This window comes from Prionailurus viverrinus, chromosome E2 (assembly GCF_022837055.1).
Source record: "Prionailurus viverrinus isolate Anna chromosome E2, UM_Priviv_1.0, whole genome shotgun sequence".
NCBI lineage: Eukaryota > Metazoa > Chordata > Mammalia > Carnivora > Felidae > Prionailurus > Prionailurus viverrinus.
The window spans coordinates 43,928,429-43,956,316 of NC_062575.1; the positions used below are offsets into that span (position 1 = coordinate 43,928,429).

General features: G+C 53.3%; 1 protein-coding gene across 1 annotated transcript; it reads left to right on the forward strand.

Annotated features, from left to right (window-relative positions):
* Window positions 1–521: 521 nt before the first annotated feature.
* GPI (glucose-6-phosphate isomerase) lies at window positions 522–26,473 on the forward strand. Its single transcript, XM_047834417.1, has 18 exons — window positions 522–714; window positions 1,760–1,850; window positions 2,208–2,276; window positions 3,712–3,831; window positions 8,182–8,265; window positions 8,395–8,541; window positions 9,472–9,543; window positions 10,046–10,090; window positions 11,404–11,457; window positions 22,008–22,068; window positions 22,484–22,527; window positions 22,632–22,784; window positions 23,975–24,104; window positions 24,260–24,336; window positions 25,388–25,516; window positions 25,734–25,809; window positions 25,895–25,961; window positions 26,067–26,473. The coding sequence occupies exons 1-18, from the start codon at window positions 593–595 to the stop codon at window positions 26,200–26,202; spliced, it is 1,677 nt and encodes a 558-aa protein (XP_047690373.1). The 5' UTR covers window positions 522–592; the 3' UTR covers window positions 26,203–26,473.
* Window positions 26,474–27,888: the final 1,415 nt, after the last annotated feature.

A 27,888-nucleotide genomic window follows, 5' to 3' on the forward strand; every position in this document is an offset into this window, starting at 1 on the left:
GAAACAGGCTCCAGGCTCTGAGCCATCAGCCCAGAGCCTGACGCGGGGCTCGACCTCACGCACCGTGAGATCGTGACCTGGCTGAAGTCGGACGCTTAACCGACTGCGCCACCCAGGCGCCCCTCCAGCTTTCCTTTTCAAAGTAGCACTTACCAGCCTATGACCCACCATATATATATTTATTACTTATGTATCTACAACACCTGGAACACTACCTGGGGCGTAGTGGGAAGTGGGAACACTACCTGGAAAGGTATTGAATGAATGGACGAAGGAAGCAGGCGGGGGAATGGGGAGCTCGGCCTCTTTACCCCAGTCACTTCCAGGCATAGGCTGGCAGACCAAGGGACTGCCTTGTTGCAGGGAGAGGCAAGCTGAGGCCCAGAGCAGCGGCGACTGCCAAGGTCGCCCCGAGGGCGCTGACAGCCGGGGAGCGGAGCGGAGCGGGGCGGGGAGCGGGGTGGAGCGGGGCGGGCACTGCGCCTGCGCCATAAAGGGGGTTGCGCGCAGCGAGCCTCCGCTAGCTGCGCGCCGCCCGCCCCCTCTTCCTCTTCCAAGCACGTCCCAGTCCGAGTACCCCGCTGCTGTCGCCATGGTCGCGCTCACCCAGAACCCGCAATTCCAGAAGCTGCAGCAATGGTATCGCGAGCACGGCTCTGACCTCAACTTGCGCCGCCTTTTCGAGGGGGACAAGGAACGTTTTAACCACTTCAGGTGCGCGCGCGGAGCCACAGGCGGGGCGCGGGCGTGCGGGACCCGGATCCGGGTGCACTGGGCGCCACGCATCGGGTCAGGTGTGCGGTCCCGGGGCCGGGGCGGTCGGGCCGGTGGTCCCCGGGGGTCCTCGGCCGACCCCGGCCACGGATCGGGGCCCAGGCCCAGGCCCCAGTTTGTCCTTGAAGCCTCCTTGAAGCAGGTTCCTGGGGGCTCGCGGAGGTCTCGGAGCCGGACTGCTTAGTCATGAGAAGCAGGCCACTCGGCCGTTCTCCCTCCGCAGGGGCATCTCTCTCTCCACCTTCTGTCCCCGCCCCCCACCTCTAATGCCTGCCATTTGAGAAGGGGCTCCTTCCGCAGTTGTGGCTTGGGGCCCTAGCTGACGCAGCAGGCGGGAAAGGGCTGTCCCCTGAACCCCCCGCCCCTGGCCCAGAACGGGCGGGGACCCCCGAGGTTTGCGATATGGGTGGGCGGGTCTGGGGGATTTGCGGGGAGCCGCGGAGAAAGGTGGAGATGTGGGGGCATGATTTCTACGAAGGAAGCTCGGTGTGCAGACCTATGCATGACCAGGAAATGGAAAGGAATCAGTGGGAGGAAATCTTGGGGGGGGGGCAGGAATCTCGGGGTGCTCCGGTGACTGGTGCAGGTGTGTTGGGAAGGGGAGGTCTGTGGCTCCAGACTGGAAGCCCCATGACCAGCCCTGCCTTCTGAGTCCTTTCCCGATTAAGTTGAGTCGCAGAGTGGAAGCTCTAAGAGGGAATGGTTACTCCACGGGGTAGGCAGGGGCAGTGCACCCAGCCGTTGTCTTCCCGGTTTTAGCAGAGGAATGGCTCCTCAGGAAGGGTCTGCAGCCCCATTGTGTAAGGCTGGCCCCATTCACTGTGCTGGTGGGCAGACAGGCGACAGCACCGCTGTGCTGAGCAGCTGAGGCTTGTTTGGGGTGTGGCTCAGGGAGAATGTTTTTTTTCTGGATGCAGCTCTGGTCGGGGAATGGGCTCTCCTGAGAAACGGGGTGTGGTCAGTGGCTTCTGCCATCTTTTTGCAGCTTGACCCTGAACACCAACCATGGGCGGATTCTGGTGGATTACTCAAAGAACCTTGTGACCGACAGTGTGATGCAGATGCTGGTGGACCTGGTAATGTTCTGCTGTGGGGGGCTTGACCTGTGACCCACAGCATGGCAAGCGAACCGGGGTCCTGGGAGCCTACAGGGCCTCGAGCAATTTTATTTCCTTCCCTCAGCGGACCTCAGTCACTGCCTCTGTGCGACACAGGGCTCTGAGCCCCTGCCCTCCCCCGCCCCGATTCTAAGCAGCATCCCAGGGGATTCGGTGCCAGTGTCTGAGCAGACCCTTCGCAGGCAGTGGGGTGGGGGGCACCAGGCTGCACCTGTCTGTCAGCCCCACTGGGGCTGCATCAAGCCTAGAGTTTGGTGGCTTGGGCACTTGGTTGCCAGTGTGAGTGGATCAGGCCTCGGTATCTTCTCTTCCCAGGCCAAGTCCAGGGGTGTGGAGGCTGCCCGGGAGCGCATGTTCAATGGCGAGAAGATCAACTTCACCGAGGTGAGCTGGCCTGGGGATGGCCGACTCTACATACCCTCCAGGGCCTCTTCCTTCCCTTTGTGGTTCATCTGACTGAGAGCACCGCACGGTGTCTTCACCTCTGCTCTTCAGCAATGTTTTTGCTTAACAAGGAGCCTGAAAGCCTATTTCCTTGAGTGGGTTGCAGGGCCGTGGGGTGCATCTTCCCCAAGACTGGCAGTCTGGACCTGGTAAGGGTGGAATGCTGTCTGCCTAGAGCACATCTCAAGCCTGCAGGGCGATGGCTTCTCAAGGCATGCTCAGAGAACTTAACTCTGGTCTATCTTTGCTCTGAGTTTTATTAGCGAAAAGAGAAATCTTAGGACAGAAGATCAACCTCCTCAGTGGTAGGCATCAGTAGGAAGCAGAGATACAGCCAGGCCTTGGGGGCCCTGTTCCTGAATTGCTGTGGAAGCCTGGAGGCATAATAATCACTGAGTGCTAAGAGTCTTATCCTCACAGTGTTATTATCCTCCTTCACACAAGAGGAATCTGAGGTTCAGAGGGCAAGTCGCTTATCCAAGACGTTATAAGAGATAGCAAAGTTTCAAACTCAACTTGTCTCACTGCTGGGCTAGGCTGAGGGAAGCTGCAGTCAAGGAGGGCTTCCTGGAGGAGTGCATCTTATAGAATGTCGGACAGGAGTGAGGTTGGGCAGGGTGAGGGTAGAGTGGCATGATGTCTTCCACCTTAGTGAACCTCCCCTTGGGTTGGAGTCCAGAGACCGTCTCTTTCCTATCCACCTGGGATCTATAGAGCTGTTTCCTTCAAGGACTCCTCTACTGGCTTCAGCTTGATGGGACTGTTGCTCTCACATGACAAGGACAGCTCCTTGGCACCTGTCACGGGCCTACAGTTTGGTTTGGTTTGGGTTCTGGCAGTTGGTGGGGTGGGGCCGCTTGGTGAGGGACATTTGAGTCCCTTCTTTGCTCCACATCCAAGGGGCTGGGGGTACTTTTCAGAAGGTGCCAGCAAATACCATGTACTCTCACGGAGGAGGTGAGACAAGGTTAACGAGCCCTGGTCCTCTGAGCCCATTGATTGCTTGTCTCTCACCTGTGTTCCCATTCTCTGCCTTTGCTCACTCTGTTCCTCTTTCCTTGGCTTTTCATGCTCTGAACACCGAGGGGCCCCCTGGGCTTTTCCTGGTCTCCCTCCCCCTGTGACTGTAGCCAAAGGGGAGCAGCACACGCCTGCCTCCTTCAGGTCCTGGGGTAGCCTCTACACCCAGAAGCACGCAGTAGATTCTCAGTACAAGACTGTGGTACTAACACACCTCAGGGCTCGCGTGCGTGTCCGGGGGGGAAAAAGGGCTGGGCTGACTCCTCGCCCAGGCTGCACCGTGCCCCCCCGGGGGCGTGGCTGCCCGGGGCTGGGGGTGGGGGTGGGGGTCTTCACATGCTGACTGCATCCCCAGGATCGGGCAGTGCTGCATGTGGCCTTGCGGAACCGGTCAAACACCCCCATTCTGGTGGATGGTAAGGATGTGATGCCAGAGGTCAACAGGGTCCTGGAGAAGATGAAGTCTTTCTGCCAGGTAAGCAGCTCCTGCGCTGGACTTGCCCTTGGCCGTGGGTGTGCATGTGTTTGAGAATCTGGGGACCTTGATGGGCCACCCCTCTATTCTGCTTGGAGAGAACTCAAGGCCTCATCGCATGGAGGCGGTCTGTGTGCTCGCTGGCCTGGGGGCTCTACCCTTGTTGTGATGGACCTACCACTGGCAGCCACAGAGCAACCTCTTTGCTGAACTGTGATCACCTGTGGGCTCATGGTGACAGTCTGGCCAGAATAAAGATCCGAAAAGAAAACCGAGGCCCCTAAGGGATGGGATGGTAGAGGAGAGGAGGTAGAGCAGGTAGAAGGGAGACTTGCTTTTTCTAATCTCTAGCAACATGCCCTTATTTTTTATTCTAGAACTAGATAAATTGAATGGTTTTTTAATTTAACTTTATTTTTTTCATGCTTATTTTTGAGAAAGAGTGCGTGCACGTGGGGGAGGGGCAGAGAGAGAGGGAGACACAGAATCCAAAGCAGGCTCCAGGCTCTGAGCTGTCAGCTCAGAGCCCAATGCGGGGCTCGAACTCATGAACTGTGAGATCATGACCTGAGCCAAAGTCGGATGCTCAACCAGCTGAGCCACCCAGGTGCCATGATAAATTCAGTGTTTTAACATTTCGTTGCCGTGCCCCCAGCTTGCTCTCCAGAGGCAGCATTTATAGCAGTTTCTGTGAAATCTCCTGAAAGCTTCCTGTGTGTGTGCTATGTGTATACGTACATCTCTCTCTTCTTTGAAACATGTATGTACACATGTATACACACACACGGGTTCGTTTTTAACTACTTTTTGCAGCTTATTTGTACTTGTAAATAAGTAAGACATGTCCCTCTGTCCACATAACGGTGTCTCCTTTTCCTGTGGTGGGTGGGTGTAGATGTTGCTTCAGAGATCAGCTAGAGATTTCCCCACATCAGCCACTGTTGCCTTAGTGTCTGTTCCAGGGTCGATTCTGCAAGGGTTAGAGGACATCCTCAAGCCTGGGGTACAGGGGTGATGTGTGTGTGTGTGTGTGTGTGTGTGTGTGTGTGCGCGCGCGCGCGCATGCACGCACGCACATGCACACATGCACATAGCATGTATGGGCTGTGTGTGCTCTGAGAATGATAATCTGGGCTCTGGTCATCTTGTCCCTGGGAGCAGTGACCCCCACCTATGACTGGCCCAAGTCTGTTTGCTTTGGCTACCAGCCATTTCAGACCTCAGACAGCAGGAGTGATCTGGCCATCAGTCCTGGTGGCCTGGCCAAATGAGTAGAACTTTGTGGGGTGAGGAAGGGTTGGCATCCTGATGAGACTCTGGATTCCACAGTGTTCCTTAATAGTGTGGTCGGTACTTATGATGGGCTTTGGGTGTAGGGAAGGGCCTTTCCAGCCATCAGGGGTGAGTGGTGGAGCTGACACGTGTCAGAAGCTGGTGCTCTTTCGGATGAGCGCGTGTGTGCTCAGGCCTGCGGCGTGGAGAGTGTGGCGCTGGCCGTCCGGGAAGCTATTTCCAGGAAAGCACTCCTTTAGAGCTGGCTGTGGGATACCTGACTCAGACTGATGGGGTATTTATAGTTCAAAAAAAGCTACCGAGTGGCAGCAATTCTACGGTGAGGAACACTCCCCATAGCTGTGCCGAGGTTAGAAGTTTGCCAAGGTCGGGTTGAGGATGCTCGCCATGATCCTGATTATAGTGTCAAAAGTCACAAACAACCTGGGCTAAGGGCACCTGGCTGGCTCAGTCGGTGGAGCGTGTGATTCTTGATCTTGGGGTCGTGAGTTTGAGCCCCACGTTGGCCATAGAGACTACTTAAAAATAAAATCTTTAAAAATGAAAAAAAAATTAAAAAACACAAACAGCCTGAGCCCATTTATCAATGAACTAATTAGTAAAATCAGTATGTGTTTATATATTGTAGTCCTGGGCACCATTAGATATTAGGGAGCTATGGTTACCTTGACCTGTCCTGCTGTTGAGGATGTGCAATGAAGTTGGAAATGGAAATTGCAAAACTGGCATGTGTTGTAAAACCCCATCTGGTGGAAGAAAGGCTGTGCGTAGTCATATTAAAGACACAAGTTTTCTCCCCTGGGATGCTTTATTGTAACAAAACTTTAATGGTGAGAGGGAGGCTTGAGAAGCTGAAGAACTTTATTTTTTTATTGATGGAAAACTTCCCATGACAATTGGTTGCCTTATTGTTTTAAAAAAGAAAAAGGTTGCTGGGTCTTACTGGTTTGGGGAAAGATGTATGTAGTAGTTTTCTATTGGTGTATAATAAATTGCTCCAAAACTTAGCAGCTGAAGATAGCGATTGACGTTTCTGTGGATCGGGATTTGCAGCGGCTGTGCTGGCTGGTTCTGGTCTCATAAGGTTGTAGTCAAGATATTGGCCAAGGTTAGCGCTCATCTGAAGGCTTGATGGAGCCTGCAGGATCTGCATCCAAGAGGACTCACTCGCGATTAATGCTGGCTTTGGGGAGGCTTCAGTTCCTCACCTTGCGGACCTCCGTACAGCAGTGTCCTCATGACAAGGCAGCTGATTTCCCCAAGTGAGTGATCCAAGGGAGAGCAAGACAGAGTGCCTCAGGGTCTTTTAGTACCTTGAGCTAGCACGTGAAATTACATCTTTCATTCCTGTACGACTGTGTTAGTTGTATAGGTCAGTTCTGATCAAAGGAGGAGGGGACAACACAAGGACGTGAACACAAGGAGGTGAGGACCACTGGGAGCGATCTTGGGAGTTGGCTACACAGTCTGCCTTCTGGCTCCCAGTGATTATGTTCCTTCCACATGGAGAACACCCTACTCACTTTCTCCTAAGGCTGTATCCCGTTACGAGATCAGCTGGAAGTCCAGAACCTCATCATCAGAATGAGGTAGAGGTCGAGCAGTATCTGCATTTCCTTTAATGCAACTCAGATATACTTCCTTTTGATGTGAAGACATGTGAATTAAAGAAACAATTTATTTGCACCGCACACACCCAACCCACAACGGTGAGGTAGGTGTAGGATAGCTGATAAAGGAGAATTCCTGTTCAAAGAGAGGGGAGATGGGAGGCACACAGGAGTCATTGGTCCAAACCATTTTGAAATCCAGCAGGACATAGACTCGAGGTTGGCTTGGTTAGGACTCAAGGTCTAGGAATCATTTCTCAAGGATTTTGGCCTTGCCCTCATTCATTCTTTTTACCTGAAAGGTAGTTTGTGTTTGCAGCTACATAGGTTTTTCGGCCTGCTTACTGCCCATAGAAACGTGGGTATCTAGGGATGCCTGAGTGGCTCAGTTGGTTAAGCTTCCAATATCGGCTCAGGTCATGATCTTGTGGTCTGTGAATTTGAGCCGTACCGTCAGGCGCTGCACTGACCGGTCAGAGCCTGGAGCCTGCTTTGGATTCTGTGTCTCCCTCTCTCTCTGCCCCTCCCCTGCTTGCTCGCTCTCTCTCTCTCTCAAAAATAAATGTTGGGAAAAAAAAAAAAAAAAACATGGGTATCTAAAGCCCTCTTTTCCTTTTGTACTATCTCTGTCCCTTTCAGTCCAAGCCGGTAGTGTTTCTGACAATTCAGTTGTCTTTGTGGGTCTCCTATGAAGCTTACTGAGGGGGGGTTCACTCCATCAGGCAAAAGCCATACCTACAAATATCTTCAAGACAAGGCCTTTTCTATCGTTGTTTTTGAGAGTGAGTTTCCTCAGAAGCCGGATATTTGACCAAAATGTTTTCTGTGTTACCACTTTAGCTCCTTCTGAGATCTAAACAAAGCATTTTATAGCCACACTCTCTGCTTCACCTTCTCACTGTGCCCTAGATTTGATCTTTGCCAAAGAGCCATCTCTTAATTTTAGCCCCTGTTGCTTAGAGAAGCTGGGAATTTCTAAACCCAAGAAGCTAGGCGGTTCCTTTAACATGACTAATGGGTTAATGTACCTGATGGGTGCACAGGTCCCTTATTCAGCTTGGGGGTGGTATGCAGTGTTGTAAACACCAGGAGACAGGAATCGGTGGGGTCCGTGTGGAGCTTGGCTGCATGTCTGATGGTCCTGTCCCTGGCACCAGCCCCAGTAGTTGGCGTTTCACGTCCCTCAGTCTCTCATACATTAGATTCTGCTGAGAGTTCACCCCCGTTTGGCAAATTCTGACAATGTTACTGAGATGGGGGTGTCCCCTACTTTGTTAATGATGAAATAGGGTCTAGCTGGGGGGGGTGAGTATGGCAGGGATTTGCCAGTGTGGTCTCAGTAGGACCCTGTGAGGGTCTGGACGTTGGGCTTGAGATGTAAGGATCCTTTTGAGCAGCACTTTATACTTGGACGTTTGGGCTGAACACACCTCCCACTCTGTGCCAGCGTGTCCGAAGCGGTGACTGGAAGGGGTACTCAGGCAAGCCCATCACGGACGTCATCAACATCGGCATCGGTGGCTCTGACCTGGTAAGGAGGACTCCTTTGGGATGGGGTGAGGGGTCCCATCCAGAGTCTTGGTTTTTCCAGGGTGAGACCTGGCTTTCCCCACTTCTGTAGGCCCTGAGTCTTGTTTTCTGATGCCGCATCTCCCCACAGGGACCCCTCATGGTGACTGAAGCCCTTAAGCCGTATTCTTCAGGAGGTCCCCGGGTCTGGTTTGTCTCCAACATCGATGGGACCCACATTGCCAAAACTCTGGCCACCCTGAACCCCGAGTCCTCCCTGTTCATCATTGCCTCCAAGGTACGGGCCTTGGACCCAGCCTGGCTCCCCAGCCCTGTGTGTGGTGGGTGGGGGTGGGGCGGGGTGGGTAGACCCTCCTGAGCACATCGTGCTTCGTGGATCAGGTCTGGCAAGCTGTGCTCAGACTGTTCTTGTCAGGCGGTAAATGCGGTTTACCTGATGGAAACCCGAACTGGTCAGTTAGAACCTTCATCTTGTTTGCTTGCTTATTTGTTTGTTTGTTTGTTTTTGAGAGAGAGGGAGGGAGACACAGAACTCAAAGCGGGCTCCAGGCTCTGCCCTGCCAGCACAGAGCCCGATGCGGGGATCAAACTCACAAACTGTGAGATTGGACGCTTAACCCCCTGAAGCACCGAAGTTGAGCCGAAGTTGGACGCTTAACCCCCTGAGCCGAAGTTGGACGCTTAACCCCCTGAGGCACCCAGGCGCCCCAGAACTTTCCTATCTGCTTGTTCTGTGGGATCTGTGCCCAGCTTGGGTTTTGTTTGTGGCCATTTATGCCCTGTTTACTCCCATCAGTGCACATAAAATATGAAGAATTCCATCTGGATTCTGAGATCACAGCCTAGCCTGGGCCAAAGGAGCCCCCAGCGTGGCCACTGCCCCTTTCCTGGAAGATGCTTTGGCCTTTGACCTGTGGTGGAGGAGTGGTGTGTGTGGGTGGGATGGCGCTGTGTATGTGGCTTTCACTAGGATTCTTCTCAATCTGGTTGGGAAGTCCTGGAGTCACAGGATCATGGTAATACTTCCAGGCCTCTGCCCCAGAGAGAACCACTCATTGTGACTTTGTGGACAGTTGGGCAGAGGTTGGAGTGACTGTCACTGCTCCTTGTGATAACTGGGCACCCACATGGCCTCTGCCACTGAACCCTGGGTCTGGGTCACAGCAACCCTGAGCTGGGGGCTGACTGCTGTACTTTCTGGCTGTAGACCTTTACCACCCAGGAGACCATTACGAATGCGGAGACAGCGAAGGAGTGGTTTCTCCTGTCTGCCAAGGATGTGAGTGCTGGGGTGGGTGGTGGGCATTGTGTGGGCTGGGAAGGACGGGATGGGCCTGCCTGTCCACCTGAGTGGCCAAGCCTAATGCTACATGTGGCCCTATTTCTCCTGACGTTGGCAGCAGGAGGCAGCCTCTCTTGGTGCCCACCTTTTCTGGTTAAGACGTTTCCCAGTCCCAGACATATCAAGTGTGCCAGAACCTGCTCTGACTAGCTGATGGCACTTTAAGGTCCCTTGGCCTTGTAGGGCCTTCTCTACCCCTGGCCACACTCATTTGTTTAGAGGGGAGGGACCCTCAGCCTTGTGTGCCTGCGAGGTAGACTGGGCCTCTAACTCCTCTCTCCTCTTGACCTTGACGTGGGGCTCCTCCAACAGCCTTAGAGCCCAGGACTGGGAGCAGTGAGTCCCACCCAGGACCTCAGTTTCTCCAGGGGTGGGAGGCTCACTACCCTTGGGCGGCCTCTGGACTCAGTTCGGTGTAACCTGGCTCTGTCTCTTATAGCCTTCTGCAGTCGCGAAGCACTTTGTCGCCCTGTCTACCAACACGGTAAGTGCCCGTGTTGGGCTCCCAGACTTCCTCCCTGGGAGGCCCCAGGCCACATCAAGGTGTCAAGGTCATAGCCTATCAGAAAACTCAAGCTGAGATGTGATTCACACGTCTGGGGATCTTGGCTGGGCTGATGGGATAGAAGGGGTCAGTTGCCTGTGACGGAGGTGAGCAGCACAGCACCCCTTCTGCGTCCTGCCATCACATCTGTGCATCTCCAAAGAGGGATCCCGTTGACCCTGTCTACCTCCGACGCCTGGCTGAAATCCAGAACGCTCCACACACGTGATCTCCTTTGGCCTCTGCCACCCTGCCCCTGGCCTGTCCCCACATGGGATGTGCAGGGTAGGGGTGGAGGGTGCATCCCATTTCTTATATAAGAACATTAAGCCCCGGTGAAGGATTTTTGCCCAGTGACTGCATGAGTCAGTGAAGCTGGGATTAGAACACCGGTCTCCTGCCTGCCAGTTCTTACAGTCTGCCTGGCCCGGGGCTGTGCGAGGTGAGGGGGTGGGGCTGTGTGCCAGGAGTAACAAACCTCGTGGGCACTTGCTGTCTGGTGAGCTTTGTACTAGGCTATGTCAGAGCTGGAAGCACACAGGTTTTCCTAACCGTTCCCCCCACCTCCTCTGCCCCTCATATCTGACTCGCACCCCTGCCTCCAGGGCTGCCCTACCCAGAGGGGAGGCAGGAGCACCTCTTAACGCTGGCTGACCAGAGCACCACTGTCTGCCTTCTGCCGGCAGAGTTGAGACTGGTCGGTAGGGTCATCTCCTCCTGTCTGACTAGGGTTGCTGACCTTCTGTGCACAGGGGACCAAGCACCTGAGGAACAGGGTTGGCCATCTCCTAAAGGCTTTCTGGGGAAGGGTCACCATCTTAGATACTAGAAGGGGCTGGACAGGTGTCCTGGCTGTGTGACACCTGGCCTGGGAGGTGGCCCCTGCCCCTCTCGGGTTCCCACCCTGGGCTCAGTTTCCCGTATGTCCTGGATGGGTTGGTGTCTGCACCTCAACGGGTCCAGGAGGTGGGTCTTGCAGGGCAGTGTGTGGGCCAGGTCCCTGCACTGGGGGTGTGGCCTCCCGCCACAGGAGGGCTTCACGGACACCAGGCTGCAGCTGTTTCTGGGTATGAGCCGGCCTTGTGTCCAGTTCTAGGGGTGAAATCTGCTGGTTCCTGCCCGGCATTGACCGGCTACTCCAGCCCTGCCCCATCTGCCCGCAGCTTGAATGGCATGACGCCTGGCACCCAGGAACTCCTGGTCTCATCCAGCTAATGTAGGCTTCCTTCCTTGTCTCCCTTTGCCCCTTTTAGGCTAAAGTGAAGGAGTTTGGGATTGACCCTCAAAACATGTTCGAGTTCTGGGATGTAAGTAAAGACACTTCTTGTGCTGGGTGAATTATGTGTCCTTTGCCAGGCGTGACCACTGAGACACACATGAGGGGCCTATGAGGTCAGGTCAACATTTATTGAGCACCTGCTGCATGCCTAGCTTTGGGAAATGGCCGAGAGGCCCTCAGAGAGGCTTATGGGTCAGGAGCAGCCCAGTCAGGATGAGGGCTCCACTTCCACTGAGGGCGGGCTGAGCTTGAAAGGCCAAGATGACATTCCCCTGGGTGCCTGCCAGCGGCCCCCACCATGGGGTAACTGGAGCCACCCTTACCCCCTTCACTAAACTTGAGGTTGTGAGTTATTCTCAGTGTTGACCTTTTTCTGAACTGCAGCTGCAATCTGTAAAGGCCAAGGGGCAGGGTGAGGCAGGAGGTGTGACTGGGCAGGCCTGCTCCGGAGGGGTGGGAACAGCCGGCAGATGGCAGAGAGGAGGTGCCAGGCCTGGGCCCTGCACGGAGCCTTGTCAGGCAGCCTGCAGAACAAACCTCGCCTGAGCAGCCCTAGCAGCAGGTGGTCAGGGACTCATCTCAGCTATGGCCACAGCTGGTGCCAAACAGTGAGCGGGACCTATCCTTGCGGCTTGCCTGAGCGTGGCCCTGGTGGGAGAAAGGCTCCGGCTGTGGAATGCAGGGGAGGCTTGGGGTGCAGGGCGCAGTGTGGGTGCTGTGAATGCAGCAGGCGCTGTTCTAACACGTGACCGTGGCAGGCACACCAAAGAGGGTGTCATCCAATGGGAGTTTTCCCACCGGGGCTGTTTGCAGGCCTTTAGACTGGGAGCTGTTTGCTCGGTGGCCGCATCCACAGATGTGATCTCCTTTGAAAGCTCTGAAGGCCTCGGAGTCTGGGAGAAAAAGAAGCCCTGAGGCCCTAAGGCATCTGTTGTGTGTAATGAGTTAACTTCTTTCTAGAATGGGACTAATTATGTACCATCCTTGGAAGAATTGAGAAGAGTCACTCAGATCATTTTCTTCATCCTGTGGCTCAGATGAGGAACCCTGGTCGAGAGAGACTGTGCAGCTTCTAACATGTTGCATGTCTGATAAAGTAGGGGAGGCGCCTTCTACCTCTTTCCCGGGATCTGGAGCCTGAACAGGAGGTGGTCAGGAACGAGTGGCCTGCCAGTCACCCCTCTGTGGGTTTTCACTGGCCGTAACAGTCCAGCGTGCAGAGATGAAGGGGGGTGTGGCTTAGGGAGAGGCGCAGGTCTCCAGGTAAGGCCTGGGGTAAGGCATGGGGCTGGGGCTGGGCAGTGTGGCCTGAGTGACCGAGGTGGGCACAATGAAGGCCTCCTGGGCCAGGCCACGCATACCACATACACAGTGGCTGCAAGAGGGACCTGCCTTGGTCACTAAGGATGTATATCATTTTGAATCAAGAGGTGTCACCTGAGGAGCCAGGGACAGGGGAAATTTCTGGAGCCTAGTATCTCTCAGGTGAGATAGAGGGTCAGGACAGACATAGGGGATTTTGTACTGGCTTTGAGGTAAGATCAGAAGAGTCCAGTCTGGCAGGGGGACATATAAGTGGTGAGCCTGGTCATTTAGGGTCAGTCATGGGGTAGCCTCGTGTCGGGATCAGGCAGAGGTACGATGGTAAATAGTGGGGTTTCTCAGGGCTCAGCGGCTCAGCCAGAGTCCGCATACATTGGAGAGCTAACTTTGACTGGTGGGGTCTGAAGAGGAGCCAGGACAGGTACAGGTGAGTTCTGAGGAGGAGCAAGGACAGGTAAAGGTACTGATGAGGTCTATGAATTCTGGAAAAGACACCAGTATTTACAGATGGTTCTATCAAGTGAGGTCTGAGAAACCAAAGTCATGTACAGGTACTTTAACCTGGATCTGTGAAGTGAAGTCCCTGGCATAGGACAGTCATATACATCGGGGCCTCTCTTGACTGGTTCTGCAAAGTGAGCATCAGGTCATGGGTGTGTGCTCACTCAAATGAGGTGATTAAAACTCAGAATTAGGCAAATACACGTAAGCCCCCTGAGCCACATCAGCCACCTGGCTCTCGGCATCCTGACCAGGTGTGATAAGCAGAGCTCAGGGGTTGCAGAGGCCTTTGCGGATCCACAACCAGCCAAGGTTCTGGCACTGGGTTCTGGCTGGGGTGGGGTTTGAGGGGCCCAGAGAGGGAAAGTTAGGAATAGAGCAAGTTATAAAAGGTGAGGACTGGGGAGTTGGGGCGTGTGAAAAAGGTACAGGAGCCGTGTTGGTAAGGTATAGTTTGAGAGGCTCGTGGCAGACAAAGGTCTAGAGACCCACGTCTATAGGGTGAGAGGTCTGAGGCCCAAGTCACTCAGGCACCAAGGGGCTCTCACCAGTCCTCCCTCAGGCCCAGGTAAGCAGCCAGGAATTTGTCCCATCTGAGAGAAATATCTGTTCGGATTAAGTTTGTACAGTGGAGTCGGCCAAGGGCGGTCTGTAGAGCCACATCTGTCTGAGGTCTCAGGAGCTAGAGTCAGACAAGGTGTGTATAACTAGGCAGGTTTCTTAGGGAGGCCTGAGGAGCCAAGATTTGGCACATATAGGTAGAAGCGGGTTGCTCAGGTAAGGACACTGGAGCCGGAAAAGGGCAGAGAGAGCAAAGTCTGACAAGTGAGGACTAGAAATCCATGGTCAGGTCCAGGTCAGAGCTATGTCCTCAGGTGATATCCAGCAGTTCTGGTCGTGCACAACTCGGTGATCCTAGAGGTGGTCCTGGGTCCCCTGGGAAAAGACTGAAAAGCTGGAGTCAGGCAAAAGGAAGGGGAAGGGGAACTGCATCCATGAATTCTGGGTCTGGCTCAGGTATGTAGAACAGGTCTGTGTCAGGTGGGGCTTGAAGAGTTGAGGTGAGATACAGGTTTGTACTTTGGGTTTCTACCAAGTAAGGTCTGAATGCTGAGGTCAGGCTCTGGTTAGTGTTCTGAATCTGAGGAGCTGGGGTCAAGCACAGGTGGGTAGAGCTGAGTTTTTCAGGTAATATCTATGAAACCAAAGGCAAGCAGAGGTAGATTGACCTGAAAAGCCATGGTTAGGTTCATTCAACTCTGTCTCACCATTGAGTTTAGGCATACGTCGGTAGACGAGATCTGTCAGGTGAGGCCTAATGAGCTGGTGTTAGGCTTATGTAGAAAGAACTGTATCTCTTGGATGATCTCTGAGGATATGAAGTGAAGTCAGGAGGACAGGGCTCAGTCTCTCAGGTGAGATCTCAGGAACCAGGATTGGGTACGAGTGACTAGATCTGGATCTCCTAGGTAAGGTCAAGATCAGCAGATAGAACTGCACCTCTGCCTATCTTGTAGAATTATTTTGCAAGATTGACGAGTTGTGGCCAGGTACAGGTATATGGAATTGAGTTTCTCAGGAAGGGTCTACGGAGTCTGTAAATGGCACAGGTTTGTATCCTTGGGACTGTCAGTATAGTTCAGCACAGGTGAGTACAGCAGGGTTTATCAGGTAAGGTCTGTGGAGCCAAGATTAGGGCAGGTTCACAACACTCAATCTGTCCAGTGAGTTCTAAGTCACAGTCCAGCCCTGGGAAGAACTGAATGTCTTAGGTGAGATGTGAGCAACGGAGATGAGGTATAGGTAGGCGGAGCTAGCCCACTAGGTACAGTCTCAGAAGCAAGTACAGGTAGGTAGAATTGCACTGCCAGGTGTGGTCTGAAGAGCCAGGGTCCAGCACTGGTAGGCAGATCCAGCCCACCAGGTGAGGTCTGAGGACCCAGGGGTCAAGCACAGGCAGGCAAAACTGGCCCACCAAGTATGGTCTGAGAAGCCAGGGTCAAGCCCAGGTAGGTAGAACAGGCTCACCAAGGTGAAGTCTGAGGAACCAATGTGAAACACAGGTAGGAAGAGCTGGTCTGGCAGGTGAGGTGTGAGGAACCAGGGTCAACCATAGGTCCACCAGGTATGGTCTGAGGAGTCAGAGTCAAGCACAGGTAAGTAAAACCGCCAGGTATGATCTGAGAAGCCAAGGTCAAGCAAAGGTAGGTAGGACTGGCCTATCAGGTGAAGTCTGAGGAACTGGAGTCAAGCACAGGTAGGCAGATTTGGCTTGCCAGGTGAGGTCTGAGGAGCCAGGGTCAAGCACAGGTAGGTAGAATTGGCCTGCCGGGTATGATCTGAGGAGCCAAGGTCAAGCACAGGTAGGTAGAACTGGTCCACAAAGGGGGGTTGGAGGAGCCAAGATCAAGCACAGGTAGGCAGAGCTTGCCTGGCATGTGAGGTCTGAGGAACCAGGATCAACCATAGGTGGGTAGAACTGGTCCACCAGGTATGGTCTGAGGAGCCAGAGTCAAGCACAGGTAAATAAAACTAGACCACCAGGTATGATCTGAGGAGCCTAGGTCAAGCACAGGTAGGCAGGTCTGGCTTGCCAGGTGAGGTCTGAAGAAGCAGGGTCAAACACAGGTAGGTAGAACTGGTATATCAAGCAGTCTGAGGAACTGGAGTCAAGCACAGGTAGGCAGAACTGGCCTATGAGGTGAAGTCTGAGGAACTGAGGTCAAGCGCACGTAGGCAGATCTGCCTTGCTAGGTGAGGTCTGAGGAGCCAAGGTCAAGCACAGGTAGGTAGGTAGAACTAGCTTACCCGGTACAGTCTGAGGAACCAGGGTTAAGCACAGGTAACACCGCCAGGTATGATCTGAGGAGCCAAGGTCAAGCATAGGTAGGTAGAACTGGCCTATCAGGTGAAGTCTGAGGAACTGAGGTCAAGCACAGGTAGGCAGACCTGACTTGCCAGGTAAGGTCTGAGGAACCAGGGCCAAGCATAGATGGGTAGAACTGACCCACCAGGTATGGTCTGAGGAGCCAGGGTCAAGCAAAGGTAGGTAGAACTGGCTTATCAGGTGAAGTCTGAGGAACCAGGGTCAAGCATAGGTAGGTAGAATTGGCTTGCCAGTTATGGTCTGAGGAGCCAAGGTCAAGCACAGGTAAGTAAAACTAGACCACCAGGTATGGTCTGAGGAGCCAAGATCAAGCAAAGGTAGGTAGAATTGGCCTATCGGATGAGATCTGAGGAACCAGGGTCATGCACAGATAGGTAGAACTGGCCTACCAGGTATGGTCTGAGGAGCCAAGGTCAAGCACAGGTAGGTAGAACTGGTCCACCAAGGGTTGTTGGAGGAGCCAAGATCAAACACAGGTAGGCAGAGCTGGCCCAGCAGGTGAGGTATGAGGAACCAGGGTATGATCTGAGGAGCCAAAGTCAAACATAGGTAGGTAGAATTGGCCCGCCGGGTATGGTCTGAGGAGCCAGGGTCAAGGACAGGTAGGTAGAACTGGCATATCAGGTGAGGTCTGAGGAACTGAGGTCAACCACAGGTAGGTAGATTTGGCTTGCCAGGTCAGGTCTGTGGAATCAGGGTCAAGTATAGGTAGGTAGAACTGTGCTGTCATTTTTGGTCTGAGGAGCCAAAGTCAAGCATAGGTAGGTAGAACTGGCCCACCAAGGGTTGTTGGAGGAGCCAAGGTCAAACACAGGTAAGCAGAGCTGGTCCAGCAGGTGAGGTCCGAGGAACCAGGATACGATCTGAGGAGCCCAGGTTAAGCATAGGTAGGTAGGACTGGTCTATCAGGTAAAGTTTGAGGCACTGGAGTCAAGTACAGGTAGGCAGATTTGATTTGCCAGGTGAGGTCTGAGGAACCAGGGTCAAATATAGGTAGGTAGAACTACACGACAGTGTAGTGGTCTGAGGAGCCAAAGTCAAGCATAGGTAGGTAGAATTGGCCCACCAGGTATGGTCTGAGGAGCCAGGGTCAAGGACAGGTAGGTAGAATTGGCATAGCAGGTGAAGTCTGAGGAACTGAGGTCAAGCACAGGTAGGCGGATTTGGTTTGCGGGTCACGTCTGTGGAACCAGGGTCAAGTATAGGTAGGTAGAATTGCACTATCATTTGTGGTCTGAGGAGCCAAAGTCAAGCATGGGTACGTAGAATTGGTCCACCAGGTGAGATCTGAGGATCTGGGGTAAAGTACAGGTAGGTGGAACTAGCCATTGGTCTTAAGGATTCAGGGTCAAGCACAGGTAGGTAGAACTGGCCTGTCAGGTCAAGTCTGAAGAACTGGGGTCAAACACAGGAAGGCAGATCTGGTTTGCCAGGTGAGGTCTGAGGAGCCAGTGTTAATTAAGCACAGGTAGGTAGAACTGGCCCACCAGGAATGGTCTAAGGTGTCAAGGTCAGGCACTAGTAGGTTGAACTAGCCTGTCAGGTTAAGTCTGAAGAACTGGGGTCAAACACAGGTAGGCAGATCTGGCTTGCCAGGTCAGGTTTGAGGAGCCCGGGTCAAGCATAGGTACGTAGAACGACCACCAGGTGCAGTCTGAGGAGCCAAGGTTAAGCACAGGTAGGCAGAGCTGGCCTGGCAGGTTAGAGGAGCTGGGGTCAGAGACAGGTAGGTAGAAGTGGCCAGCCAGGTATGGTCTATGTATGGACTCAGGAGCATGTAAGGTAGGCAGATCTGGTCTGCCAGGTGTGGTCTGAGGACCCAGAGTCAAGCACAGGTAGGTAGAAATCGCCCTCCAGGTGTGATCTAAAGACCAGAGTCATGCACAGGTAGGTAGAAGTGGCCCACCAGATGTGGTCTGAGGAGCTAAAGGTCCACAGGTAGGCAGAATGGGCCTGCTAGGTACAGTATAAGGAGCCAGGGTCATAGAAGGTAGGTAGAGCTGGCCCACCAACTGCAGGGTAAGAGCCACAGGCACGTAAAGTAGGCAGATCTGCCCTGCCAGGTGTGGTCTCAGGACCCAAGATCAAGCAAAGGTAGGTGAAGCTGGCCTGTCAGGTGTGGTCTGAGGAGGGAGGTAGAGTTGACTTTCAGGTGTTGGATTCAGGCAAAGGCATGTACCCTTGGATCTTTGTGGTGGGGCCTGAAGAAGGTTAAGCCTGGGTGGGTGGAGTGGCCACAGGCGAGTCCCACAGCATTGGGGTCTTTAGGTAGACAGACACTGTGGGGTTCAAGGGAAGTCTGTAAGCCCTAAGTTAGACGAGAGTAGGTAGATGTGGCTCTCTCAAGCATGGACTTTGGAGCCAGAGATCTACACTTGAGTCTTGTTGGTAAAGTCCTTGGAACGTGGCTCTGGCTTAGGTGTGCTTGCCCAGGTTTTAGAGTTAGAGGGGAGGCTTGGAGAGCATGGGTTAGTCACAGGGAGGGAGAGCCACATCTCAAGGCCGGGGGGTGGGGAGGGGGGCGTGTCTCTAGAGCACTGGTATACACAGAGATACTTGTGTCTGATGAGGTCTGAGGCTCCTCAGTGAGCGGTTGTTGCCAGGTCAGGCAGTGGCTGCTAATGTCGGATCTGCAAGATGCCGAGATCCATGTCAGACAAGGGATATGGAGCTGGGTTTCTCAAGTTGGGCCTGGCAGTTGAGGTCAGGCCTGTTTAGACAGAGCTGAGTCTCTCAGGAAAGTGTGAGGAGTCTGAGTTGGGCTCAGGGAAGTACGCCCGAGTCTGTCATCTGAGATGTGGGGGGTCAGGCACAGATAACATGGAGCTGGGTACACCCGCCGAGCTTTCTGGAGCCAGTCTCAGACAGGTGTGTGACCCTGTAGTATGAGGTACTGGAGCGGGACACAGGTAGGCAGAGTTAACCTCACAGGCGAAGCCACTGCATCCATGCAGTGTCGTGAGTCCATGGATCCGGAGTCATGTGGGCAGAGGTATATAAGTGTGATCTTAGGTGGATTCTTGTCACCTGGATTCAGGTATGAGTTGGCATCCCTGGGCTTGTTAGGTGAAATGAGAAGGCAAGCTCTAGCCCAGGAATGCATAACTGATGTGGCTGGTGAGGCCTGAAAATATGGGTCAGGTGCAAGTGGGGTCCTCGGTGGTAGGATCAGGCATGGTTTGGGTAGCATGGGCTGCCCTCAAGGGAAAGCCAGAGTCATCATAGGTATGTGTACCTGGGTCTGCCTGGGGACCCTTAGGATCAGGTAGGACAGATGGAATGCCTTGGCCAGGGCAGCTTCCTGTTCTCAGTACCCCGGTCAGGCATGATAGGCAGAGCTCATGGTATTGCAGAGGCATGAGGATCTCTAGCCAGTCCAGGGTGTGGTCTATAGCACTGGGGTCTGAGTTACTCAGGTGAGGGAAATAATAGAATTATAACTAGTTAGATAAAGTGAGGTTTGTTGTGGGAGAGGCATAGAACGCTGAACTGACTGAGGAGCTGTAAGGTGTGATCTGAAAGAGCCGCTGCAGCGAACATGAGTTCTAGAGACTGTGTCCTGTAGGTGGAGGTCTTAGAGGCTCAAGTCAGACACTGGCATTGCCTGGCTCCCAAAAGTGAGGTCTGATGACCTGGCTCAGCCAAAATCAGCAGCTTGGCAGTCTGCTTTCTAGAACTGAGTCTGTTCGGTGAGATCTGAGAGCCCATGTCATGCATGGTTTGGCCCCTGGGACGGTGTCTGTCAGGTAAGGTTTCCCCAAACCTGGACTGTTTCCAGGTGAAGGGCCTCCCTGTTCATCTCATTACCCAGGCCAAAAACCTCTGGGCTGCACTTGATTTTCTCATTCTCTCAATTCACCCTATTTGATTGAAGTTCCTGAATCAGTCCTCTGCACCCCCATCCACAGTACTGTCACGTTCCTGATGACCCCTGGCATTCCCTGCTTCATTCTCCAGCGTTACCTCTCAGCTTCTACCCTCCAGCTCCGCTGCTTCTTTCATCTAGAATGTGCTGTGCTTCTCTTGCCCAGCCTGTCTCAATGGGCCTCCAATAGAGAATTAAGCCCTAATGCCCCAAAGCATCTAGGGGATGTAATGAATCAGCATCTCTTCTTTGCTTCTAGGAGAGTACTAGCCTTGGACCATCCTTGGGACAGTTAAGAAGTGAAGTCACTGAAAGTATTTTCTGTGGGGCTTAACTCTCTCACTATTGAGAAAGGCTGCTCTAGCCACAGGACCTTTGCCTATGCTGTGCTGGCTGCTGGAATGCTTCTTCCCACTCCGTGCTTTCCTGGGTAATGCCTGCTCATTTCTTAGATCCAAGCTCAAGCTCAAGCTCAAGCACTCCTCAGGTTCCTTTCATAATTGGTTTCACTGGTGTATTTCCTTTCTCCCAAGCACTTACATCTCATTTCACATTTATTGGCACGATTATTTCATTTACACATCTGGGGAGCCCCCGTGGGCTGCTTCTGTTGCCTGTGCTAGCTATGTGGTAGGTGCTCTATAAATAGCTGTTAAGAAGATGTGAATGTGTCAGGAAGATACAGAGTGGAGTCTGCAAGTGTGAATGGTAGGCCTGTGTATGTCTTGGGGCTGAGACTACGATCAGGTATGAGCTCTGGGTCTGTCACTGTCCCAGGGGGCAGCCCTAGGCTTGGATATGAGGCACTGGGTCTGTCAGTGTCAGAAGGGGCAAGGCCAAGCCCAGGCATATTAGTATCTGAGGAGGCAGGGCCAAGGCCAGGTAGCGTTGGATCTTTCATTGTTCAAGGAAGTGTGCTTGGGCACAGGTAGGAGGCATCGGGTCTGTTCGTCTGAGGATGCAGGGCCTGGCACAGGTAGGAGGCGCTGGGTCTGTCACTGCCGAAGGAGGCCAAGCCGGGTACTGGTATGAGATTCTGACCTGTTAGTGCCCAGGTAGGTGGGCTCGCCACAGGTACAAGATGTTGGGTCTGTCACTGTTCAGAGAGGCTGGATACAGGTATGGGATACTAGGTCGGTCAGTGTCTGAGGAAGCAGGATCTGGCAAAGGTATGAGGCGCTGGGTCTGTCAGTGTGTGAGGAGGTAGAGCCTGGCACAGGTATGAAGGGCTGGGTCTGTCGGTATCCGAATAGGCCTGGCACAGGTGTGAGGCATTGGGTCTGTCAGTGTCTCACGAGACAGGACCAAACACGGGTATGAGCTCTGGGTCTGTCGGTGCCTGAGGCGGCCGGGCGTGACATAGGTATGAGGTGCTGGGTCTGTCAAGTGTTTGAAGAGGCTCGGGCACAGGTATGAAGCACTGGCTCTGTCAGTGTCTGAGGGGCTAGACCCGGCAAGGTATGGGATGCTGGTCTGTTGGTGTCTGAGGAAGTGGGGCCTGGTACCAGGTATGATGTGCTGGATCTGTCTGTGTCTGAGGAGACCAGGCCTGGCGCAGGTAGGAGGCACTGGGTCAGTAGTCTGTCTGAGGAGATGGGGCCTGGTACCAGGTATGAGCCGCCGGGTCTGTCGGAGGAGGAGGAGGAGGCCAGGCCTGGTGCAGGTATGAGGCGCTGGGTCTATCGGAGGAGAAGGCCGGGCCTGGCGCAGGTACGAGGTGCGCCGGGTCTCTCTGTGTCTGAGGAGACAGGGCCAGCCATGGTAAGGTCTCCGGTTGGGTCTTGTGGCTCTGATCAGTCCCACGCGTAGTCTGTCCTGTTGGTCAGCACAAAGAGTTGCCAGCGCCTGGCCTGCTGTCTTGCTTCCCAGAGGTGGGTTGGGCCTGGCCCTCCATGCTGCACCTGTGGAAGAGCCTTGCTTTCAGGGGGCAAGTTTTGTGGCAGGAGGGAGGGGGGGCGGGGTGCGCCAACCCTTGTTCAGCACCTTTTCCTGTCTCTCCTAGTGGGTAGGAGGACGCTACTCGCTGTGGTCAGCCATTGGACTCTCCATTGCACTGCACGTGGGTGAGTGTTTGTTTTAGTCTTGGGAGATGATACTGTAGTCTGAGGTCAGGAGTGGGGGTCTCATGTCCCTGAACACCTTCCTGACCCACAGAGGATGCTGGCCCCTCTCCCCTTGGCTGGAACATTTCTTTCGGGTCAGGACGGCAGGCCTTTTTTCTCTTGGGTTTGCAGGTTGGCCTTGATCTCTGTCCCTCACAACTGCCCTCCTGCCATTTCCCATGGTGGATGAAGTTAGATCTGCCTTTGCCCTGAGGGCAGACTCTGATTAGAAAGCCTTTCTGTAGGCCCAAGTCTTCCCAGGTCCTTTTTCTTCTGGCTGCACCTCAGCCTTTCCTTGGGTCCAGAAGAAGCTGCGTCCACTGCCAGAAGGGCACCGGGCATGACCATTTCTGTTGACGCTGCTTTTGTGTCGCAGGATTTGACAACTTCGAGCAGCTGCTCTCAGGGGCTCACTGGATGGTAAGTGCTGAGGCTCGTGTTCTCTGCCAGAGACCTGTAGTTGCTCCAGCTCCCTCTCCTCCTGGGCAGCTGCTTGGCTCTCACTGACCCTGCTCTTGTTTCAGGACCAGCACTTCCGTACGACACCCCTGGAGAAGAACGCCCCCGTCCTGCTGGCTCTGCTGGGCATCTGGTACATCAACTGCTTTGGGTGTGAGACGCAGGCCATGCTACCCTATGACCAGTACCTGCACCGCTTTGCCGCCTACTTCCAGCAGGTACCAGCTGCCAGGCCAGGTCTTGGGTCAGCCTGTGGGGGGGACTGGGAGGCCCATGAGCCCAGGTTCTTGCCCCTCCAGGGGCTTTTCTCCCCCACTGCCCTTGGGTATAGCCAAGGCCCACCTCTGTTCCCAGTCTCAGGGTGACTCTTTGTTACCAGGGTCTGTTTGATCTGAGTGTTAGCCAAGTTCGACGACCATAGAGGGGCATGACTGGTTATCATGGTGGCCAGTCAGACCCTGGCTTGGCTAGGGCATGGGTCTCAGCTCGGTCATTTCTTCCTTGGCCATCACTGTGTGCCTGCGATAGGGTGGGGGCCGTCGGCCAGGACCCCTATGGTTTGCACTGCTTTTGTCCCTCTAGAAAAGCAACTCACACCCAGTCTGTGGTGCCTCTTTGGGCTACTCACAGCCTTCTGCACCCCCTTGAATCTCCAGGGCCCCCAGGGACCAAACAGCATCTCTCCTGGTCCAGATTCTCTTTCAGGGGGCCTCTTTTCAGGGCTCCCCACAGTCCAGCATCTAGTTGAGGTGACAGACCTCAAAGGCTGTATACCCTGGACCTCAGCCAGCCTTTCCCTAAGGCAACAGTTAAAGAGGGGCACCTGACTGGCTTGGTTGGAAGAGTACGCAACCCTTGATTTCAGGGTCATGAGCTCGAGCCCCACACTGGGTGTAGAGATCACCTAAATGAATAAACTTGAGGGGCACTTGGGTGGCTCAGTTGGTTAAGCGTCCGATTTCAGCTCAGGTCATGATCTTGTGGTCCATGGGTTCGAGCCCTGCGTTGGGCTCAGAGCCTGGTGCCTGCTTCGGATCCTGTATCTCCCTCTCTTTCTGCTCCTCCCCAGCTTGCGTGCTCTCTCTCAAAAACAAATATACATTAAGAAAAATGTTTTTTAATAAATAAATTAATTTAAAAAGAAATACATCAATTAAATATACTGTGACTGGTTTCTGCTCGTAGGGAGGTCCTCCTTAGACCTCCATCCCCACCTTTACCTTCCTGCAGTGCTCTAAGCCAGAAAGCCACGAGCCTGTGTCCTCGAGGGGCGATGAAAGGAACATGCCTGATGATACCCCACAGGGCAGGGCAGGTATACTTGGTGCATCTCAGGCAGGATTTGGGCATGGTGCATGAAGAAAAGAAGACTTGCAGATAGAGGGCTGGGTTTCTGTCCCTGTTCCAGGGTGACATGGAGTCCAATGGGAAGTACATCACCAAGTCCGGCACTCGTGTGGACCACCAGACGGGCCCCATTGTGTGGGGAGAGCCAGGGACCAATGGCCAGCATGCCTTCTACCAGCTTATCCACCAAGGTAGGGCCCATCTGGCTTGGGCAGGGGTGCTGCTCGGGAGGGCGAGGGCCCCCTGGCAGAGACTTCTCCCTGAGGTCAACACTCTCCTATCGGCCATGTGGGTGGCCCCCATGGGCTAGGGTAGGAGCTTGGGTGACCGCTGTGCCCTCTTACAGGCACCAAGATGATACCTTGTGACTTCCTCATCCCAGTCCAGACCCAGCACCCAATAAGGAAGGGTTTGCATCACAAGGTAAGAGCCCCATCCAGCCTCTCCTCACACTTTGTCAGGCTCACATTACACCCAAACTATTAAAGAGCTGATGCATTGGTTGGCGGTTATACTAGTTTTCTGTTTCTACCGTAACAAATTACACAATTGTAATGGCTTAAAACAACACCCGGTTTTTATATTGGTTTCAATGGATCTGAAGTCCAGCAGGCTCTACTGGGTCTTTGCTCAGGGTGGACCAAGGTCCAGTTTCCTTGATGGCAGCTAGCGGATCATTCTCAGCTCCAAGAAGCCACCTTGGCCTGTGGCACTGTCTCAGAACCAGTAGTGGTAGGTGGAGTCTCTCTCCAGCTTTGATTCTGTCCTGCCTCCTCTGTTGATTCTCTCTGACCAACTTATTTGCCTTCCTCTTCTACTTTTTGGGGCCCATGTGATTACATTGGGCCCACCTATCCCTATCTCAGCGTCTGTTACCTTCATTCCATCTGTAAGATCCCTTTTGCCATGTCCTGTAACCTACATAGGTGCAACAGCAGGGGCGGGGGCAAAGATCTTACTTACCACAGCAGCAAATGGGAAAACCATCCAGTACCTAACCTGACCTGACACTGGCTTTGAAGAGGATTGAGTGCACCTTATGTTGGGTGTGCAGAGTAGCATGGGTAACTGTGAGCACAGGCTTTGGAGTCAGAGACCTGGGTTTGAATTCTGATTCTTCCTCTCTCTACCTCTGTGATTCAGCACTGTTGACTTGGGGAGACAGGCTCAACTAGGAAAGAGAGGGGATGCTTTTGCCCCTCAGAATCTTACAAGATAGCTATTGCTAAAGTTCTTAGCAGGGTTCTCGGCAAGTCAGGCATGTTCCTGAAAGGGTAGTTATTGTCATTACCTACTTGACCCTGTCATCAGATGTGACCTGCCGTCCCCTCTCACTTCCATTGAGCTCTACATTGGGGGCTGGCAACCTGACCGAGGCTGGGACTACCCCAGCTGAGAATTGCCAGGCAGTCTTGCCCCTCTGCCTGAAGCTCAGACAGTACTTCTTGGCAGAACTGGGTGTCTCTCTTGTCAGATCCTCATGGCCAACTTTTTGGCCCAGACTGAGGCCCTGATGAAGGGGAAGTCGACAGAGGAGGCCCGGAAGGAGCTGCAGGCCGCAGGAAAGAGTCCAGAGGACATTGAGAAGCTGTTGCCACACAAGGTCAGGACTTCTGAAGTGGGTGGCATCCTGGAGTCGGAAGGATAAAAGTTGTGAGGCCAGGGCAAGGATTCACAGCGTGCCTGCCTTGTCCTACACAGTAGGAGGGGCTGTCCTTACAGATCTGCACATCCCGACCTCTGGGACAGGGTGTACATCCCCTCTTAAGTTATTTGGGGATCACAACTAACCAGGGGACATTCCTGGGTGTTTTCCGAAGGTCTTTGAAGGAAATCGCCCAACCAACTCTATTGTGTTCACCAAGCTCACACCATTCATTCTGGGAGCCTTGATTGGTGAGTGAGCGGGGAAGGTCCTGGCCTGGGGTAGGTTGGATGAAGCTGGTAGAGCCCTAATGTGCCCCATCTGCCACCTCTGTAGCCATGTACGAGCACAAGATCTTCGTTCAGGGCATCATCTGGGACATCAACAGCTTTGACCAGTGGGGGTGAGTTGCTGCTCCTCAAGGGGAGGGTGGAGAATGCCTGTGGGCAGGCTTACGGATTTCACTGGTGATGCTGGAACCTTCCTCTTATTCTTATCGTCCTGCCAGGGTGGAGCTGGGAAAGCAGCTGGCCAAGAAAATCGAGCCTGAGCTTGACGGCAGTAGCCCAGTGACTTCTCACGACACTTCCACCAATGGGCTAATCAACTTCATCAAGCAGGAGCGTGAGGCCAGAAGCCAATAAACTCATGCCTGGCTGCAGTCCCTATTGTGACTGGTCCTTCTTTGTCCCTCTTCACCAGAGATGTACTGCATAGTCCTTCCCAGAGCACCTTCTGGCTGTAGGCTTGGAGTACAAGCCCTTTGGGGGAAGCTGGTCTGGGATTGCTATCATCACCCCTCCATGTCTGTGTGCCCTCTGTTTTACGACTGGCTGAAGTGTTTCAGCGCAGCCGATTTTTCTGACCTTGTTCACCTTGTTCATGTATCAGAAAAATAAAGATGCCACAAAGGAGGCTGTAGGCTTAGCCTCTTCTTGTCTCTGGAAGTGGTGCTCTACACAGAAGTTAGGGCAACCAGGAGGAGTGATGTGCCTCGACTGAGGCTTGACTTGTAAGTGGTGAGCAGGTCCAGAATGGAGGATGGTCCCTTGAGAAGAGAGTGGAGGAGACATGGGGCACAAAGTCACAAGGGCAACTTAGCCACTGTAAGCAAATCCTTTTATTTTATCCGCTCCTCACCTCAGTGATTTTGGAGGAATTGCATGCTTCTGTTCACTGGATCTTAGTTCTAAAAGCTGCATTAGATTATGTCTGTTATGGGTGAATACCTAGCCCAGATCAAGGGTAATGATCATCTTCTGGCCAGATGCTCAGGAAGTTCTTTTCTTTCAGAAGACAGGCACTGAAAAAAGGATTTTGAGCAAACTACCCTCTTATCTTCTGTTCAAGATACTTACCTTCTATTCAAGATACTAAATAATATTTTTGGCCCCTTAGGCAGAAAGGGAATTTTACTTTAAGAGTCAATGAGCAGGGGTGCCTGGGTGACTCAGTCAGGCGTCTGACTTCAGCTCAGGTCATGATCTCACACTCCATGCGTTCCAGCCCCGCGTCAGGCTCTGTGCTGACAGCTCAGTGCCTGGAGCCTGCTTAGGATTCTGTCTCCCTCTCTGCCCCTCCCCTGCTCATGTTCTGTCTCTGTCTCAAAAATAAATAAAAGCATTAAGATAGATAGATAAAGAGTCAACGAGCAGAATTGATGGGCAGGCTGGAGGCTGAGCTTTCAGGGTCTACACTCGATCATCATACAGGGTCTAGACAGGGAAACTGCTGCCCCTTTCACAAAAGCCCCGTCATCACAGCTGCCTTCACCCCATTCTCTCCTGGGTTGCCCCTTTCTGAGTTGTACTCTGGGTTGGTCACATGACTTCCTCAAGACAGGGAAAGCTCCTGTAAGAAGACAAATGGCACCCATGAAGGTTCAAAGGGAGGCATACCCTAATTACGGAATGTGACCATACAGATGTAACTATCTGCTTAAAATACTGCTTGGAAGTTGTCAGCACTTCTCTTTCTAATGGTGGTGTAGTTCTGTTTTGTTTTGTTTTTCTTTCCAAAAGCAAATGCCCACTCCTCTAAAAATGATTTTTGATGGTCTGGCTCGGTTGAGGCCCCTTCCAACCCACCTTCTTTCTTAATCTAGCTGATAAGTGAAGGCCTTATTTATTTTTTTTTTTTTTTAAATTTAAATCCAAGTTAGTTAACATAGAGTGTAAGGTGGTTTCAGGAATAGAATTTAGTGATTCATCACTTACATATAACACCCAGTGCTCATCCCAACAAGTGTCTCCTTAATGCCCATCAGCCATTTAGCCCATCCCCCTACCCACCTCCCCTCTGGCAGCCCTCAGTTTGTTCTCAGTACGAGT

Coding starts and splice junctions, on each gene's coding strand:
- GPI (XM_047834417.1), top strand. CDS start 593: ATGGTCGCGCTCACCCAGAACCCGCAATTCCAGAAGCTGCAGCAATGG. Junction 2,277..3,711: donor AGAAGATCAACTTCACCGAG/GTGAGCTGGCCT, acceptor CTGCATCCCCAG/GATCGGGCAGTGCTGCATGT. Junction 25,517..25,733: donor AGAAGCTGTTGCCACACAAG/GTCAGGACTTCT, acceptor TGTTTTCCGAAG/GTCTTTGAAGGAAATCGCCC.